Source organism: Sturnus vulgaris, unplaced genomic scaffold (genome assembly GCF_052056855.1).
Source record: "Sturnus vulgaris isolate bStuVul1 unplaced genomic scaffold, bStuVul1.hap1 Scaffold_195, whole genome shotgun sequence".
NCBI classification, from domain to species: domain Eukaryota; kingdom Metazoa; phylum Chordata; class Aves; order Passeriformes; family Sturnidae; genus Sturnus; species Sturnus vulgaris.
The window spans coordinates 5,558,270-5,578,581 of record NW_028276170.1 but is presented as its reverse complement, the minus strand read 5'-3'; the positions used below and the strand labels follow the sequence as shown (position 1 = coordinate 5,578,581).

The window sequence follows — 20,312 nt, the reverse complement described above, 5'->3', positions numbered from 1 at the left end:
AGGCAGAGCTCAGAGCTGGTGGAGAAGCCTCCTGGAGGGGAGAAGCCCCACAGGTGCTTGGAATGTGGGAAGGGTTTCAGCCAGAGCTCCCACCTGATCCGGCACCAGATGATCCACAATGGGGAAAAGCCCTACGAGTGTGGGAAATGTGGGAAAAGCTTCAGGACGATTTCTGATCTGATGAAGCACCAGGTGATCCACACAGGGGAACGGTCCTACACCTGCTTGGAATGTGGGAAGAGCTTTGGGCAGAGCGCCACCCTGAGAAGCCACCAGCGCATCCACACCGGGGAGAGGCTCTACGAGTGTCCCAAGTGTGGGAAGAGGTTTCAGACCAGCTCCAATCTCCTCCTACATGAGCGGATTCACACAGAGGAGAGGCCCTTCCGCTGCCCCGACTGCGGGAAGGGATTCAAACGCAACTCCCATCTCACTGACCACCGGTGCATCCACACTGGGGAGAGGCCCTACGAGTGTCCTGAGTGTGGGAAGAGCTTCTCAGACAGCTCTAACTTGACCAAACACCAACGGAGTCTCCACTAAGGGAAGCCCTGTGAGTGCCCCGAGTGTGGGAAGAGCTTCGTGCTCTGCTCCAGCTCCATCCCCCATGGGAGGATCGGTGTTGGATGATCCCCAGTGACCCCGTTGGGCAGAGCCCTGGTGATTCGTGGTCCTGGTGATCCGTGTTGGGAAGACACCTGGCTGAGGGGATTCTGCATCATCCTGTCTCCCTGTGAGCACCTTGATGAACACAGGGGCAGGAATGTCTATTGGGATACAAACTGACATTGGGATTCCTTGGGGAGAGTGAATTTGTTGACTTTCAACCCTAGGAAATCTTCTTTGTTCAGTCCTATCTTCTGGTGGCATCCAGGAATACTGAATGATCTTGAAGGTCCTTTCCAACCTCCATGATCTTGCAATTTTGATTTTTGATTACTAAAGAGTGTCTTTCACAGCCAAATCGTGATGAACTGGGGCAAAGACCAAGATTTTGGAGACAGTGGGGTGGAAACCCCTCCAGAAAAGGTTCTTCCCTCCCACCCAAGCATATGAATCGTCAGCCAGCACAGACACAGAAATCCTTTTCCTTTGGCCTTGATTTGCTTTTCATTTCTCTTCATCCCTTTAAAACATCCAACACTGGGGTAAAAATAAAGACACTGAACTGAGACATGGGTGGGGACATGGGGGAACAATGACATGGTGGGACACAGACCTGGAAAGTGACATGGGGACACATGGACATGGAGGGGGATGTGGCCATTCGTGGGGACATGGGGGGACACAGGCATGGATGGAGATGTGGGGGACAGTGACAGGGATGGAAACATGGTGGGGACACAGCCATGGGTGAGGACATGGTGGGACATGGCCAGTGACATGTGGGGACACAGCCACGGCCGGTGCCATGGGGGGAACTTGCAGGGGCTGTGGGGGATGCTGGCTTGGAGGGAGTTGAGGGTTCCTGGCAGGGACTTGGGGCTCGCTGAGGCCTTTGGGGACCCCAGGCCGAGCGGCTCCGGCTGCGCTGGGAGACCCTGGCGGAGGTTCTGGGGCAGCTGCTCAAGGACCCCCTGCCCTGGAGCCCCAGCCGGGCACTGGGCTCCTGGAAGGGAATGAACGTCCTTCCCCCAGCAGGACAGATTTCTTATTTCTTGCAGGTACAAATGGTTCTCTTACCAGAATAGCTTGTTGTGTTAATTGGTGCCATGCTGAAGATTGTTTTCACCTGGGAACAAGCAAGTAACTTAGCTGCACATAGAAGAAGTGACAGGCTAGCTATTAATTTAGCAGAGAGCAAGACCTGATTTTATGAAGCCTGCCTTTTATAATTTGTCTACCTGACTGCAGCATCTCACCCTTTTTCATTAATTCAAAGAAGGTTCATATCTTCTGATGATAAAATAGCTCTCTCTTGTGAGGGTGTTCTCTCATTGAGGTTATCACTGGTTATCTGTTAGATATGGGATAAGATACACAAAAGACCGATTACAATCAACAAAACTTAGCAAATTCTATCATGTCATTGACACAGGGTTTCACAGCATGAGAAAACAAAAGAATAATGTCCAGTGTGTCCTAGGCAAATGGGAATAAATGACCATTGTTTTAAAGTCTAAATAGTCCATTAGCTGGAAATGTTGATCTTGGACATCACTGAATGTGCTCTTGGATCCTGGAACAGGGAATAACTGAAGAAGGTTAGTAGGAACACTATACCATGATGATGACACAAGGCTTTTGTTGACAATTTGCCTGTAAATTTCCAGACACAGCCATGTCTTGGCAGTCCTGCTTCTGGTTTTGTTCTGGCCACGAAGGCTGCATGGTGATTAGGTTCCTTTTCTTCTCACTGGGCCTCATTTTCTTGGAGGCAACTGATGTTTGGCTGAATGAACAGGTGACTACTTTGAAGTTGTTGATGATAAAAACACATGCATACCTTCTCCTTAAGTTAATGAATTGATTTGACTTTGTCATTTTATATTCAATTGAAGAGACTTACATTAAAATATTTTACGTTTTATGGTGTAAATATTGCAAAAAAAATTTTATAACTATATAAATTTAGGAGCTAACTCCCCCTTCTTTGTTTTAAAAACAGCATGCATGACTCTTGCCATGAACATGAAGGGAAGTTCAAAACAAAACAATACATGTAATAAAACCAAGAACTTACAGTAACTGGGAATAATTCTGATACAACAATCCAAAACATTTCCGATAAGAGATATAATTAATAACACTTGTGAAATTAGATTATTGCCAAACATTAAAACATTGTACCATCATCCCAGTGTCTGCAACAGCTGATAAACCTCAAATCAGTGAAGAACTGGATAAGCGTCTGTTGGGGGTTGTTTTTTCCTTTCCTCTCTGCCTGTGGAATTTTTTTCCCATTGACATGCTAAGAAGCACTGATGGTTAGGTCCTAGCACCAGGGAGAGCCTCCCTGGTTTTTTGGGAGTTTCTCTCGGAGGGCGGGGGGAGGGAAAGGGGGAACACGGTGAGATTGGAAGCAGGTAAAGGAGGGTGGGGGCAGTTGCTGGCTCTCGCTCGCTTTTGGCTCTCGGAGCAGAAAGGTCATTGCTACCCCCCCACCATCCCAACGCCGGGAGCTGCCTCTCTGTTTTGGACCCCGCAGCCCTGCTTGGACGCCCTCCTGCTTCAGCTTGCTGTTTTCCCAGCATCCTGCCTCTCCTCCATCCCTTCCCATCTGGGACACAGCTGCCATCACCCCCAGCCCCTGCAGGTGCCGGGATCGTCACATCTGCCCCGTCCACCGGGAATCTGCCAGCGCTCACTGCCAGCGGTGACGGTGACTGCAGCACAGGGGAAAAGTGCCTGAGGCCCAGAAGGACTGGAACTGGGTTCCTGTTCTGCTTCTTGTTAATTCCAGAGTTGTTGTTCTGTTTGCCTTCTTAGATATACTAGTAAAGAACTGTCATTCCTATCCCCAAAACTTTGTCTGATAGCCCCTTAATTTCAAATTTATACTGATTCATAGGGAGGGATTTACTTCCTCCATTTCAGGGGAAGGCCCTGCTTTCCCTAGCACACACCTGTCTTTTATTCAAACCAGGAGTGATTTTGGCACCCAACACTGGAACCTGTGGGCATTGAGTGGAAAGGCTGGAAAAGCAATAACAGTTCTTGAGTGACCTGATTTTGTGTTTTAGGTGACACCATGTTGTCCAGCTTACCCTGGTTTGGGCTGCACGTGGTCACTGCTACATCTCTCCCATTTGCAGGCCCTTATTTGAACATGGGTTCTATCACTAAGGTTACTGTGACTATTATCCAGTTCATTTTGTGGGTTGATAAGGTGAGGAATTCATGGGTTTTTAACTTCCTCTGGAAGATTGCAACGTGGGTTCAGAGCTATCACACTCTAACTGTGTGTTTTTGGGGTTTAATTCAATAATGGTACTTACTGTGAGGAAATGACAGAAGGGGAAATTTTCTCCCAACCCTTCATCCAGTCCACCATTTAGGTCCACTGCACCAGTTTTCAAAGGCTTCAAAGGGTTCAAATCTTCTCTAAATGATAATGCATTTACAGTGGCTGGCGTTGCTGATATGCCTGTTAAACCTGTTCTATTTAACATTCAGAGATAAGGGGAGATTGATTTGTATAACAACCCTGATACCTACCCCAGGAAATCGGGATGCTGCTGCAGAGACTGACCCTGCCCCACAGCCCACTTCAGAAATGAAACACCCGGATTGGGTGGGTGTTTTAGTGAAGGAGATGTGTGAGATGAGCCAGATGCTGAAGGAGTACCTTTCCCCAGCTGGTGAGAAACCCTCCCCCTGCCTTAAAGAGGGAGAGTCTGATGGTGCAGCAGTGGGACCCACAGATGTTACATCTGTCCAAGTTCCAGCTGAACTGCAAGGGCACTCACAGAGAGCAATAGTCACCCCTGTGGAAACAAAGAAGTCTAAGATGAAAACAAGGTACCTAGAAAATAAGGATAAGAAAGGAGGGCCCTCACAACCAGCAGGAGAGCCAGAGGTAGAGATCATCACCAAGTCCCTGTCATACAAAAGTCTCCATACTCTGCAAAAAGACATTGAGTGACGAGGCCGTGAGGCTTTTACAACCTGGTTACTGCAGGTGTGAGACCTTATGGGTACAGGTGTGTGACTGGATGGTCCTAGGCAAGGAATTTGGGACCCTTGACCCAGGACTCAGGTGTGGATCAGGTATTTGTAAGGGAGCCAGGGTCCCTTTCCCTCTGGGAGTGCCTTTAATGAGTGTAAGAGAGAGGTTTGTCCACAGAGAGAGAATGCAGGAGCACCATCATAGAATGCCTTGGAAGACCCTTGAGGAAGAGATCCAAGAGCTGAGAGAAGTGGCAGTGCTGGAGGTGCTCTTTGGGAGGGATGGACAGCATGACAATGACCCTGACAAGGTCAGGTGCACAGGGCAGATGTTGTGGGATCTGACAGACCTGGGGCCATCTCAATACACCACCTTCATTGCAACAATTAATGCTGATAATAACAGAGACAGTGGGTTCTGTTGCCAACAAGCAACAAGCTTAGAAATTTTGAGAGTATGATCAATGGCCCAATGCAGGCTCATGTCTCTGCTGTAATTGTGAGCCTCCAAGAGGAGATGAGGGAGATGAGGGAGGAGGTGAGGAAGAACAGTTCCCAAGCAACACCAGTGCTGTCATATCACGAGTTCCTGGAATACATTTTCAAGCCCTTCCAGCTGTTTCTGTCTTGCATCACAAAATTTGGCATGTGTTTCGACCTTTTAAAGGACTTGTTGCATGCATTAACATCCAAGGGGTTGCTTTCATCGTGCCCCATCCATCCCACACGGCAGCTCTAGCCATGGCCTGGAGGAAGCAGGAGACAGCAAGGATCAGCTGGAAGGCGCTGGCCACGAATGTCCCTCCCGCAGGCCCCTGGAAGGTCTCTGTGCTCTGCCCACGCCGCCCCTCGTGCGCGCAGGGAGCAGAGCCCTCCCAGCCGGGACAGGATTCCTAATGGTTGCTGGTGGTTTTTTCTAGGGAGACTTCCTGCTCAATGCAGGCTTCCCCTCAGGATGCCTGATGGTCTCTGGTGGTTTCTTGTGGGGACAGCTCCTGCTCAATGCAGGCTTCCCCTTGGGATCCCTCATGGCAGCTGTTGCTGAGGTTGCTGCATGGTTGCAGGCCTGAGCTGTCGCCTGTCCCCAGCCCCTGCCCGCTGAGGGCCTGCTCTTCCAGCCTGCTGGGCATGGGGCTGGCTGCTTTGGAGTTGGGCTTCACCTTTTCCTTCTCCATGTGCAACTGGAGCACAGAGATCCCAGGAGCTGCTTCCTCCTGAGCCAGTGGCACTCCTGGCCCTGGGCAGCGCAGGGCCCTGTGCCCCGTATATACCCCTGCAGGGCGGGGCTGTGCCATGTCACCAGGACAACAGAATGGCCAACAGCACCCAGGAACCCGATAGAACGGCCCTGTGTCACAAAGGGCCCAGCCCAGCAGCCCTTCAGCAGCCCAAGCCCCTGGAAGTGGCATGGAGCAGCAGCCAGACTGGAGGGCTTCGAGCCCCTTGTTCTGATCCACTGATGAAAATGATCAGAAATGGCTCTGCCTCAATTAGGGTGCAAATGAGAGCATGTGGCAAAGTCAATAGTGTGGGTTTTATTGTAGAGTAAACAAGTGGCAGAGAGAATGAAAAAAAAGAGAAAAATAGAAATGGAATAGAGGTGGGGGAGAGAAAGAGAGTGAAAGAGACAGATTAAGTAGAAAACCTCACCACTCTGTGGATCCCAATGGAATTCTGCTCTCTGATGGAGAGCATCCACAGATCTCTTGGAGATGGATCCCAGTGACATACTGTGGATGCTCTACATCTCCATTTTCTTGGTGCTGAGAGTCCCCCACAAACTCGGAGTTTAGGGGGTCCATACACACTAATATATGATAAATGTATATTATAGTTAAAACTTTCACAAAATATTTAAGTAGAGGCTTTGTATTGTGCATTATAATATTAATATTTGCAGAAATAAATGTAGTTGTGAAATAATAAATAATACTTTTATTTTTATAACTAACTGACGATATTTAGAATAACTCAAATATATTTGTGAAATGTCTATGTTGATTCCAAGTACTTATAATAAACTTAGAGTAGTGGAAATAGCTGAAACCGTCTGCGTGTTCAGACATCATTGAAAGAACCATGCAGATAACATTGAGAGAGCAGATGTAAGGAGGACTCTGCTGCTGACTGTCAATAACTGTCACTGAAATTACCAAACAGGGGACCCTTGTGAGCAAGTGACACAGGACCCTCTAAACTGCACAGAAGGGGGGACAGGGGTCGAACCAAGCTAAAGAATTGCCAGATGTAAACTAATTCAAAGCAATGTTTGAATATGTATAATCCCTATAAATATGTATTTGACCAATGCAATAAAAAGCTTTTATGGTTAACCAGTGTGCCTCTGGCTGTGGCTACGCACCCAGCACTGTTATTGTCCCTTTTATCTCTTATTAAACTTTTAAAAATTTTAAAGAGTGAGGCTGGTTCCTCACAAAACCCAAGGTGCTCACCACTTTCTTTCCCCCCCAGGCCAGGATCTGTCAATCCCAAACTTTGTTCAGCTGTTGGAGGAGGAGGCTGCGAGGAAAAGGAAGATGCCCTGGGTAGGAGGCAGGTGAAGGGGCAGGTGCCCCTTTCCTCCTCTCCTCTGCTCCATCTCCCAGCCCAGCATCACCCCCGGCTGCAGGACAACCCCGCTGCCGACACCTCCTGCCAGGGACGGATTGGGGGGATCTCCTTCCCCTTCCATCTGCAATGGAGGCAAATCGCATCCTCTCCTTGTCCACCTTCCTTCCTCTCCTCTTCCTGTCCTTCATCCATCCACGTTCCTTTCCCTTCTCCTTCCTCCCTTGCTCCTTCTTGTTCTTTCCTCTCCTGCCTTTTCCTTTTCCCTTCTCGCTGTCCCTTCCTCTCCTTGTCCTTCCTCCCCCAGATACTGAGCTGCAGACAGAGACCAGGGACAACAAATCCCTGGCACAGAACCTTGTGGAAGAGGCCGTTTTGAGTGGCTCTGTGGCACTGAAATGCAACGGGAAGGAAAAATCCCAGAGATCCCACACAAGGAGGGGCTGCAAACTGAGCCCAGGGAGCTGTGAGGAGGAAAGACCCTCCCTGTGCCAGGAAGGCGACTGGAGATCCGGACAGATCTTGGAACTGGTCGAGAAGCCTCAGGCCATGGAGAAGCCCCACGGGTGCTTGGAATGTGGGAAGGCTTCAGGTGGAGCTCAGCCTATTCCTGCTGCCTCCAAACACGGCAGTTCCAGATGCAGAGATCCCCCTGCAGGATCTGGAGATCCATGGGGATGTAGAGATCCCCCCACAGCCCCTGGAGGAGCCACGCAGGAGCGCGGGGATCCCTGAGAGGAGGCTGTGACCCCGCAGACAGAGGGGCCCCCGCTGGAGCAGCCTGTCCTTGAAGGACTGAGCCCGTGGCAGAGTGACCCACGCTGCAGCAGAGTGAAGGGGACTGGTACCCATGGGATGGACTCAGGATGGAGAAGTCCAGGAGAAGTCTCCTGTGAGAGGGACCCCAAGGTGCAGCAGGGGAACGACTCCTGTCCCTGAGCAGAGGGAGAAGCCACTGGGGATGAACTGACCATGGCCCCATTGAAGCGTGGAAAAACACTCAATAACCCACAAAATGAGTTATAAGAGTAGATGTGTATTTATTCAGCACTGAGGTGCATGGTGGATAGCTCTTCCAAAAACATGCACACCTTTGGCGACCTGGCCTCTCCTTTTATTCTCTACAAACTAGGACTACACAACACACCTAATACATATTCATTGCCTATCCCAGCTTCACATTGAAATTAGTTTCACACCTCTTTGCGACTGAGCATTTGTAGCCGTGGAAAGGGGTTTTAACCCTTTAAGTGTGGTGTGTGATAACTGAGAAAAGATTCGTTTTAATCACAAAAGCATTGGGGTTTGTATAAACCAGAAAACTAAGCTCTGAAGTGAAGCATGGACACTAGATAAAGGAAATTATATGATAAAATCATTCTGTTTAAAATCACATTATTATGTTATATTATGCAGTATTATGTTACATTATAATATGTTATGCTATATTTTGTAAATAAGTTGTATCGGCTACCAGCTTGCAAAATCAGACTTCCCAATAGCCCTTCCTGCCTTTGTCTGATCAATACTGCCTATCTCAAGAACCAGAGGCCCAGAACTTCTCTGGTGGTTATCTACAAGGACCAGATGGCTATCTGTGACTGATTATCACCCAAAGGCTTTGTGTAAGGATGTTTATTCAACCACCACAGCTTGTGACAACAAAAAACCAAAAATTATTGATTTCAATGAGAACCCACAGTATAAGAAGAGGCTGCAAACCAAGGTTGGGTGGAGCGTGGAGTGGGCGGTGACCCCTCACGTTCCCCAGCGCTGCTTGCTCTTTCTATATCAAATAAAGCAATCTAAATTTTGCTGAATATCGAGACTTTTGTCTCTCATTTATAACAATTTGGTGCCGAAACCCGGGACGTCCTTGGAGCCCTGAGAGGCACTGCGATTTCGGGGAGGCGCCCCACTGCTGTGGCCCCGGTTCGTCAGTGATTCTCGGGACCCATCGACGTCCCGCACCATAGAGACTGAGCAAGGAAAATCTCCCCGGAAGACCGCGGCAAAATCACCTGGAATTCTCGTGCACGAAGAGCCAGACAGGAGCATCGGACTGTGAGTATCTGTGTGGTTTGGTGGGGATGACTGTGTGCTTGCCTGAATGAGACGTGGCCTTGGCTGCGAAGCGAGAGTGGAGTCCTTCTATCCGCGTTTCCAGCATCCCGCGAGGGACCTGGCCGGTGACCGGACGAAGCGAGTGAGCACAAAGGGAGAGACTGCTTTTCTTGTCCTAGCCCAGGTAGAGGCTGGGTCCTTCCCATCCTAGTCCAGGTAGAGGCGGGACCCGGGGAGGGGGGGAAGGGGGAGGAAAAGTAAAGCAGATTGCAACACACCAGTCACGGAGGGAGAAGGGAAAAGCTGTTTTCCCATCCCAGCCCAGGTAGAGGCAGGTTCCAGTCCCTCCTGACCCAAGGAGAGGCAGGGGTTCGGGTGGAATACATGAGCCTGCATTGGGCCATTGATCGTACTCTCCTAATGTCTAAGTTTGTTGGTGACAGAACCCAGTATTTCTCGGCTGCTGTCAGCACTAACCATTGCAGTACAGGTGGTGTATTGAGATGGCCCCAGGTTTGCCATCTGCCCTGTCCACCTGACCTTGTCAGGGTCATTGTCATGCTGTCCATCCCTCCCAAAGAGCACCTCCAGCACTGCCACTTCTCTCAGCTCTTGGATCCCTTCCTCAAGGGTCTTCCAACACATTCTATGATGGTGCTCCTGCATTCTCTCTCTGTGGAGAAACTTCTCTCTCACACTCATTAAAAGCCATTCCCAGAGGGAGAGGGGCCATGTTGGGCGCCAAAAATCTGTCCTGGTTTTAAAAAGGACAGGTGTGTGCTGGAGAAGAGCAGGGCCTTCCCTGGAAATGGAGCTAATAAATCCCTCCCTCTGAATTAGTATAATTTTGGAATTATGGGGATTTCAAGCAAAAATACGGGGATAGGAATAACAGTTCTTTACTAGTATGTGTATATATATATAACAAGGCAAACAAAACAACAACAGCTAAGTAATTAACAACAAATAGAAGACGGGAACCCAGTAACAGTTTTTCTGGTTGTGGACACCTTTCCCCTCTGCTGCAGTTACCGTCCCAGTTTGGCAGTCAGTGCCAGCCGGCTCCCGGTGGGCAGGGGCAGATGCGGTGATCCCGTGTGGCTGCAGGAGTGCTGGGGGTGATGGCGGATGTGTCCTGGGTGGGAAGGGTGGAGGAAAGACTCTGCTCATGGATCCTTGGAGGCAGTGTCAGTCCCAGTGCTCCAATAGGTTGTGTGGAGGTGGCAGGCTGAAGTGGGAGAGTGTCCAAGCAGGAGGGTGCGGGGTCCCACAGCCGAGGAAAGGCAGCTCCCATCCTTGGGATGGCAGGGCGAGGTTTTCCAGTGGCCGTCCTTCTCCGAGCCAAACGAGCGAGAGAGCGAGCAGCTGCACACACCTCTCCTTTACCTGCCCCTGATCTTGCGATGTTCTCCCTCTTCTCCCCCATCCCCCCTGCCCTACGAGGGAAACTCCAAAAAGGGTCAGGGAGTCTCCCCCTATCACTAGCCATCTTAGCATGTCAATGGGAAAAAAATTCCAGACAGTGAGGCGAGGGAAAAAAAAATAAATAAAAACAACCCCCAAGAGAAACTTAACCCAAACTTTACTGAACCAAGCCCGCATTGGCTGCCTGTCACTGCGGTATCACTGTTGCCGTGTCCCTTTACCCAGTCAGCTCTCTGATCATGTGGTGTCCACGCATCTCCCCAGCCCATCACTGCCTCACACACGAGGTGACCACCAAGCCACTCTCCGGCCATCTGACCCGCAGCTGAGCCCTTCCCAGAGTGCCCGCACCCGCAGGGAGCGCAGGGCTGGATTTGGCCGCCAGAGAGTTGGTGACCCTCGTGAGATCCTCGGTGCATTTAGTTCCTACAGGAGTGTGGGGACCGCTGGGAAATGATCTGCATGCCTTGTTAATTGGATGTTCTTCCACCGCTAGCCTGGGGCAGGATCTCTCCCGGTCCTCCTCTCAACTCCCGGGCCTCTCCTCAGCCAATGAGAGAAGGCACCAAAATAATTGAGCCAATCAGAGCGCGCGGCGCTGATGACTCCTCAGGCAGTCCCAGAGCGCCCAGAGCTCCTCACCTGGACTCCACCCGCGCCCCGCCCCCAGCGCCCCCGGCCAGGAGAATTTGGGGAGGGGAGTATCACGTTTTATCTTTTATTCTTCCAGAGTGAGGATTAAATGCTCGAGAGACGGAATTTCATGTTTGGACTCAGATATTTATTTATTCTTATCTATATTACAGTGAGTTCTACAGCACTTCTAGCTAACAGGCTAAAAATGGACACGTATCTCTCTCTCTCTACAAGGCCTTTTAAGGGCCAATCTGTCCAATTAAGAACAGACAGCTAAATTCTTTTTACTTTTAACCCAACAACCAATCACCCATGACGTGCAATGTGGAATATTCTATCCAATTACAAAAGTACCACCTAGACACGTGAAGAAGGTGAAAAAGAAAGAAAACTCCACCCTAAAACCTCCATCTCGTTTTATATGTATTAATATATTCTAAACCCACAAATATTAAATTTTCCACCATGGGACATTACACACTTCTATTCAAACTACATACCAGTGATCCCAGTTCTATCACACAATTCTGGAAACCTTCTTCATGGCCTCTGCTAAAAAGCAGTGTTTTCCTGGAGGTCAGTGCCTGTCAGCACAGAAAGCCCAAACCCCTCAGTTTCCAGGGTTCCAACAGGGGGAGGTGTCAGACCCTGCCCGGCGCTGGCCATGGGGCGTGTGGCGGGGACCCGGAGCTCTTGGCTACTGTGGGCTGCTGGGGGGCTGCTGGGGGGACACCCCCGGACCTGTGTCCTGCACACACAGCGCTGTTCCAGGAGATGGTTTAGTCCGAGTGTCACTTCATTCACGGCCCCGACCGGCTGAGGTTCCTGGAGAGGAACATCTCCAAGCGGGAGCAGTTCCTGCACTTGGGCAGCGATGTGGGGCTGCACGTGGGGACACCTCCTTTGGGGACAAGGCTGCCAGGCACTGGAACAGCGACCCGCAATGGATGGAGTACAGACGGGCTGCGGTGGACAGGCACTGCCGGCACAACTACGAGTTGTCCAGCCCGTTCCTCGTGGAGCGCAGAGGTGAGCGTGGGGCAGAGCGTGTCCCCTCGGGCCCTGCCCTGGGAATGACCCTGGAGCCCCTCAAAACCTCCCTGGGAATCACCCGAGACACGTCAGCCCTTCTTGTGCCCATCCCCGGGGCCTCCTGTCCCCTCACCCCAAGTGACTCCGGTGGCTCTCCCAGTCCATCCCAGTCTCTCCAAGTGTCCTCACGGTCATTCCCAGTGTCACCAGAGTCCCTCCCAATTCCTCGCAGTCCACAGCCATTCCATTCCCAGTCCACTCCCAGTCCTTCTAACTCCACTCCCAAACCTCCATCCTCTCTCCCAATGCCCTGCCAGTGTCCTTCCAAATCTCTCCCTTCTCCCCCAACGACCCCCCAGTGCCTCCCAGTCCTTTCCAAGTCCTTTGCAGTCCAATCCCAAACCTCCACCCTCTCTCCCATTGCCCCAATCCAATCCAATCCACTCTCTCCAATTTCATTCCCAGTCCCTCGCAGGGCCACACCAGCCCTCTCCTGTTGGGGACCTGCTCCTGGTGGCCACCACATGCCCTGAGAGCTCCTGCTGGCCCTGGAACCACCTCACCTGGATCTCAGCAGGGTAGAAATCCATGGAGCAGAGAAGGCAGCTGGGCCCGGTCTGGGAGCTCGAGGGCCACAGTGAGATGGACACACTGGGGGGCACTGGCAGAGAGTGGGGACACACTGGGATCAGCTGGGGGGAACAGGGAGGGATTTGAGAGAGCCTGGAGGGGATGGAGAAAGATCAGGAACTGGAAAGCAAGGTTTGGAATAAGGTTGGCTGTGATGGGAAGAGACTGGGAGGAGTCCTGGTGAGTCCTGGTGAGACTGGGTAGGTACTGGGAGAGGGTTTGGGGGTCCTGAGGTGGTGGGGCCAATTGGGAGGGGATTATGGGATCCTGAGAGGGACAGCAGGAGCGTTGGTGGGTCCTGGGGAGACCGGGAAGAGATTGGGAGGAGGATTCAAGGAGTCCCGGGTGGGCTAGAGGTGACTGGGAGGGTGATTGGAGTAGCTTGGGGTGTCTGTGAGAGATTTTGGGAGGTCTTGACGCCTGTGGACCCCCAGAGATGCCACCGGACACCGCCCACAGCAAGGTGCTGATGGGGATCGGGGGCTCCGTGTTGGGTTTCGTCTTCCTGGAGCTGGGGCTCAGCTTCTACCTGTGCAAGAAGGGTGAGGGGAGGGTCCCGGGGGTCGCGTTCCGACCCCGGAGCGTGTGAGCTCCCCATGGGGCCCCCAGTCAGGTGCTGCCCCCTTTTCTCTGCCCACAGAGCTCCTGACCCAGCAGCTGCTGCAGCCCCTCCCCATGGCCTCGGGTGCGGCCGGGACCCCCCGCTCCGTCCCCACGCTGATTTTGGGGGGGTCGTGTGTTCCCCCCAGCCCTGCTGTCACTCTGCCCCGGCCTGGCTGCTCCCAGTGTTCCCAGTAAAGTTTCCAAGTTCATCCCGTCCCGTTTATTGTGGGGCGGGACTGGGAAAGGACTTGGGGGGACCCCGCGGGGGGATCGTGACTGGGCAGGGAGGGTGGGGCCCAGGTGGGGAACACTGGGTGCTGCGGGTCTGCCCGGCAGCCAGTGAGTCATCACAGCTGCTCTCTCTGATTGGCTGAATCTTCTTCATCGCATTCTCTGATTGGATGAGGAGAGGCCCGGGAGTGAGAGAAGGAACAGGAGAGATCCCGCCCCGAGCACCGGCACGGGAACAACAGAGCCAGCCTGGGCACAGCGAGGGAATTTATTACCAACCAAATCACAGCAGCACAAGGAGAAGGGAAAGAAATCTCTCCAACTCGTTATCCCCACCCAACGGGGATCACCAGGACCACGGATCACCAGGGCTCTGCCCAACGGGGGTCACTGGGGATCATCCAACACCGATCCTCCCATGGGGGATGGAGCTGGAGCAGAGCACGAAGCTCTTCCCACACTCGGGACACTCACAGGGCTTCCCTTAGTGGTCTCTATGCTGGTGTTGGGTCAAGGTTGAGCTCTGTGAGAAGCTCTTCCCACACTCCCCACACACGTAGGGCCTCTCCCCAGTGTGGATCTTGTGGTCCTTGATGCTGTGGGGGGTCTTGCTGAAGCTCTTCCCTCCTTCCAAGCACCAGCAGGGATATTTCCTAGTTTGGGTCTCCTGGTGCCGCATCAAGTGGGAGCTCTGGGTGGAGCTCATTTCATGTTCTAAGCTCTTGTAAGGTGTCTCAGTTTGAGAGAAGGTTTTTAAGAGGACACCCTGGAGTGAGTGTCATCTCCTCTACAGGGTTCCAATAATCCCTTTCCACCAACACGAAATTAATATTAATACATGAAAGTGGAAAAAACTTCAACAGTTTCTTAACAAACAGTAAGCCCACAGGGCAAGGGGGAAAAAAGTAAATAACTGCTAGATATTAAATGGTCAAATCTTATCCCACACAGACACCTGGGACAAAAGACCCAAAATGCCAGAGAAATCCCTGCTCACAACACATGGAACAGCCGCCGACTTCTTCCCCAGGGGAAAAACCAACCAGGGGCTGTCCCGAAGGAGATGAAAGCCCGGGGCTCGCCTGCCCCTGAACTCCTCCCCAGCCGGGCTCCGCGGGCACGGTCCCGGCAGGCGAAGCAGCGGGGCTGAAGCCTCGGGCTGTTTTCTCTCCCGGCTCGGCCCGGCTCGCAGCGGCTTTGGGCTGCAGCGGCGCCGCTCCGCTCCTGCCGGCGCGGAGCCCCCGGGCTGCGACACAGCAGCTGCTCAGTTCGCCTCCAGGCACGGCAAGGCTGCCCCTGCAGCCTCTCCGAGCCAAGAAAAGAGAAAAAATCCTGTTTCCTGGGCCAAAACCGCTTTTCAGCCAAACAGAAACCCACGGTGCACAGAGAGAGCCGCGGAAAACCCGAGCAGCGAGGCTTCAAAACGCCCGCGGAATGAACAAGGAGCCTCTCCCCGCCCCGGCCCCGCACACATCCCCTCCCGGGCTGCCGGGGTTTAGATACAATAACCATTCTTTGGGCACAAAGCAGAGGATCATGGAATTACCATCACAGTAACTCACTGCAAGAGAATCGTGTACACAATAATCACATGTATCTATCTATAAAAGCATGTACTGAACTCTGTGTACAGCAATGTGCTCTAGGACAGGAGTGGAGAGGATGAACGGACACCAGGGGAGATGGGGAATGTACGGACACAGCAAACCCTCCAAGGACTGCAACCTGATTCCCAGCTTTTCCGTGCTTCCAGGGCTTTGACTGCTGGATTTGAATGAACTGAGATGTCACCGTGAAAAGCAGAGCAGTCTGGAACCAGACACTGGAGTCTGGAACTGCTGCTGGAGTTAAAGTCTGGACTTGTCACATCTCAGATTTGAAAATACATTGAATAAAAAACTCCAGTACCCACAACCTTTCCCAGCACATACCTCTTCGCACATTACAAAATACAACGGAATTATTTCTATAGGGTAAAAAATAAAGTAAAATGAACATTGAAAATGTCCCCTGAAAAAAAGGTCACATTCAGAAAATACAATATAACGAAGTGTGTCTAGAAAAGCCGGCTGTGATTTCTCAGGTATTGGGCTCAGGGTCAGCTCCGAGCCTGGCTCTGTCTCCCAGGTGCCCAAGTGCCCGGGCCAGCTCTGAGCAGCCTCTCCCGGCTCTCCAGCCCGGCTTTGCCCCGGCTCTGCCCCGGGCAGGCACTCGGTGTTTCCGTGGTGCCCCTGCCCCGCTCAGCTCCCCGTGCCCTGCAAAGGCGCCGAGGCTGCGCTCGGTGCCCCTGGGTGTCACTGAGCGAGGCACTGACGAGCCCCGGTGCCCGGGCACAGCCCTGAGGGACACCCCTCGTCCCCGGCCTCCCGCGGGACACGGAGCCACTGCCCACAAGGCCCTGGCACGTCCGGCCCGGCCAATTCCTCCTGCCCCGGCCAGCCCGGGCTGCAGCCCCAGGGCTCTGCAGGCCGGGGCTGGGGCTGCCGGCTCCCACCGTGGCCAAAGCCTCCCAGGGCTCTGGCCACGCCAGGGGCTACAAGGCCACGAGGCCGGGGCTGCTCCGGGCCGCTTCCAGGCTGTCCCTCTGCTCTTGGGTGCCGGGGGTGGCCCTTTGTGACACGGGCGTGTGTCAGGGCCCTCGGTGATGCGGGACATTGTGGTGCTGTCCTGAATGAGATTGAAATCCATTGAAATCCATTTATCCACTCATCATCAATGAGAGTATTTAAGATCGCTTAAAAATTGGTGACAAGGGCATGAACAAAAGTCAGATTTAATATTGAGCGACAAAATACAACAAGTTTGATGGCAAGATTGACTCTACTGCCTACAGAACAGCTAAGGCACAACAAGGGAAAACAAGCAACAACAAAACCAAACAAAAACCAGTCAACCAAAACAGAAATGAACTGAGAACTCCCTAGGGGAGTGTGGGTGGGTGTGTGCTGTGTTTATGCGCATGGGACAAAAGACAGTGCAGGGAAGGATTAAAAGGAGCATGGCCTAAAAATTTTACAACTCTAAAGAACACTTTAACTTCTCCCTTAATTTGTCACTTAACTTATACCTTAGCCCCTGCAATGCAACAGAGGTACAACACTGAACTAATACCTAACTTAACTTATAACTTAACGTTAACAATTCCACGGAGGAATAACACTTAACAGCATTTAACCTAACTTATAGCTATAACTTCCAAGTTGTACTTAGCAACTTAATAGAAAAACACCACTTAGCTTATGACTTACATTTAACAATCTAGCAATAGAATAACCGAAGTATTTAAGAAAGTTCATAACTATAACTAAACCTTGCATACAGACCTTAGGTATCCAAGGTACTTTCACATCTAGGAATGTAAGATTTCTCCCAGATTTGCTGTAGCATATGTGCAGGGGCACACACACAGACAGTACACTCAGTGCAAGCAAGGTACCTGGGAAAAATTCCCCTCAGAGCTCAGTGAAATGCTCCCTTCAGATGTTTTTGCCTCTCCCACTGGCCAAAGGATGGGGCCTTGAGCAGTGAGGGTATGGGCCCAGGACACGTCGTGTTTCAGCGATCCTCCAGGCACAGCAAAGCCGAGGGTTTGTTGGCTCTGAGAGGCCCCTCAGAGGGAGACTGCTGGTCACAGCCCACGGTGGCCCAGGAGAGCTCAAAGGTCTCCTTTTGGATTTCTGCTGACAGGGTCACAAGAGGGTGGGCTCCAGTCATAACAATGTTTCATCTTGACCTCAGTCTGGGTGGGCACTTTCTCTAGAAGTGGGGGAATGCATCCCCACACTGGGATCTCAGGGGTACCCATGGCCTGAGTGACGCTGGCCCGATGCCAGGCACCCATCAAAGCCAATATGACCCTGCCCCTCCAGCTGCACAGGGGACAGAAAATTTAATAGAGAATTTCTGGGTGAGATTAAGACAGGGAGAGATCGTCCAAAAACAGCAGAACAGGCATCACAGACCCAGCCTGGGAACAGGGAGGAAATTTATTACCAACCAAATAGCTCAAAGACAAGGAGAGTGAAAAGTTCTCTCCAACTCCTTCCCCCCACCCAACAGGGATCACCAGGGCTCTGCCCAACGGGGGTCACTGGGGATCCTCCAACACTGATCCTCCCATGGGGGATGGAGCTGGAGCACAGCATGAAGCTCTTCCCACACTCGGGGCACTCACAGGGCTTCCCTTAGTGGAGCCTCCGCTGGTGTTGGGTCAAGTGAGAGCTCCTGGAGAAGCTCTTCCCACACTCAGGACACTCGTAGGGCCTCTCCCCAGTGTGGATGCGCCGGTGCCTCATGAGATGGGAGTTGCGGTTAAATCCCTTCCCGCAGTCGGGGCAGCGGAAGGGCCTCTCCTCTGTGTGAATCCGCTCATGTAGGAGGCGATCGGAGCTGGTGTGAAACTTCTTCCCACACTTGGGACACTCGTAGGGCCTCTCCCCAGCGTGGATGCGTCGGTGTTTCTTCAGGTAGGACATCCACCCAAAGCTCTTCCCACATTCCAAGCAGGTGTAGGGCCGTTCCCCTGTGTGGATCACCTGGTGCTTCATCAGATCAGAAATCGTCCTGAAGCTTTTCCCACATTTCCCACACTCGTAGGGCTTTTCCCCATTGTGGATCATCTGGTGCTGGATCAGGTGGGAGCTGTAGCTGAAACCCTTCCCACATTCCAAGCACTTGTGCGGCTTCTCCCCTCCAGGAGGCTTCTCCACCAGCTCTGAGCTCTGCCTGGATCTCTGGCCGCCTTCCCGGCTCAGGGAGGGTCTTTCCTCCTCGCAGCTCCCTGGGCTGGGTTTGCAGCTCCTCCTCCTGAGGGATCTCTGGGGCTTTTCCTCCTCCTCCATCTGCCCACACCTTCGGAATGACAAGTCCTAGTTTGAGGAAAAGAACAAGATAAGAGGTACTTGGGCTGGGGGCTTCTCCTTTCCCAAGATCATCTCAGGAAGTCACTAAGCATCTTGTGTCTGTGTGTAAGAACCTTCAAAACACCAAGATTCAGCCCAAAAATCCTCCAAAGATCAAGATACACCTCAAACCCCACGCCCCCAAACAGCAAGACTGGGCCAAAATCCTCTCCAAAATAGAAAGATTAAGGCCCTGCAAATAAACTAAATCACCAACAGCCCAATAAAGCTCAGAAACACTAAGATTCATCCCTGTGAAAATCGTGGAACCCTCTCCCTTGTCACCTGCTGCATGTGGGGGGAAAAACACTCCTAGGGCTGGAGGGGAGGCTGCACATACAGGGAAGGGTGGAACCTTGTGCTGCTTCCCGTTTCTGCTCATCCTCCTCCTCTGTTTTCGCCAAATGTCCTCACACTCGTCTTCCTCCTACTATTCCTCCTCCTCCTGCACAATCGCACCTTCTTTTCCCACGTGCAGTATTTGACCATTTTGTGCTTCAACCCTGCTTTTCCTTCCCTTCTTTTGCTGCCCCCAGGCCCAGCACCCACTGCCGGCTCCCTCTTCCCCCCAAACCCACAGCATCCCAGCACAGGGGCAGCGATGGAGCTGGGGCAGCTCGGGCTGGGGCAGCGCTGGGCTCTCGGCCGCTCCCGCCCGCACTCGCTCCCCACTGCAGCCGCTGCCGCCACCACAGCGCGGGGGGGCCCGGCCTTGGCGCTCCCCCCCTCCCACCTCCCCAAATTCCCCTCCAGGGGGGCGCTGGGGCCAGGAGACAGACGAGTGACAGATCAGGGGGGCTGGGAAGAGTCGGCAGCCAGAGAGCACTGAAAATCTCAGCAGTGACTGCAGTGGGATCTTCGGGGACTAAACATGGCAGGGCACCCATGGAGGGTAGAAAGGGAAAACCAGGAAGGGCTCCTGGCCAAAGGGATGATGATCCCAAAATATCTCTGAAGGGGCCCTTGGCAGCATGTGGAGGGAGTTTGCACATTGTCCCAGAGGTAATCAAGGACATGGACACCCAGGGGGGCAGTAAGGGAAGTCGAGAAGGGATTTAGACAACAGGGGATGGATGGTGTTGGTGTGCTGAGAAGGGATTGGGTGAAGAGGAGTACGCAGGAATATGGTTCAGGCAAGATGCAGCAGGAGCACTCTATCTGGGAAAAAAAAAATGAAGGACGGTAAAGAGGAGGAAGAGAAAATTTCTGAGGATGGGGATGGTTTTCAGCACAGCCAGCTGCTGCAGATCCTTTCCATCCCCGGTTGCCAGGACAGGCACACAAGGAGGTCAGGATTGCAGGGGGTTTCTCTGTGCTGGGCAGCGGCAGGAGCGGGCGCAGAGGGGCGGCACCGGGAGCACGGGCTGGGGGCCTGTGGGGAGCTGCGGGGCCGGGCCGGGGCTGTGGGGCAGCCGGGGCTCAGCGCCGGGCGCTGCCTGAGCCCAGCACCCCCCGGCAATTGCAGGCCCGGCAGTGGCCCCCGGCCCCCAGGAGGCTGCGGGACGCCCCGGCCGCTGCCCGGCCCCGTGGAGCTGCCGGCCCTGCCCGCCGGGGGGGCCGCGTTTGGACACTGCGGCAGGACAGGCACCGGCTCTGGGATACGGGCTGGCCACG

At 52.8% G+C, this 20,312-nt stretch overlaps 1 protein-coding gene across 1 annotated transcript in view; it reads left to right on the top strand.

Moving 5' to 3' along the window:
* LOC148218027 (uncharacterized) overlaps positions 1–20,312 on the top strand; it is a 775,474-nt gene that overhangs the window by 356,257 nt on the left and 398,905 nt on the right. Inside the window, 2 exon segments of the mRNA XM_088158035.1 lie at positions 54–443; positions 18,749–18,762. Of these exon segments, the coding sequence (XP_088014161.1) occupies positions 54–443; positions 18,749–18,762 (404 nt within the window).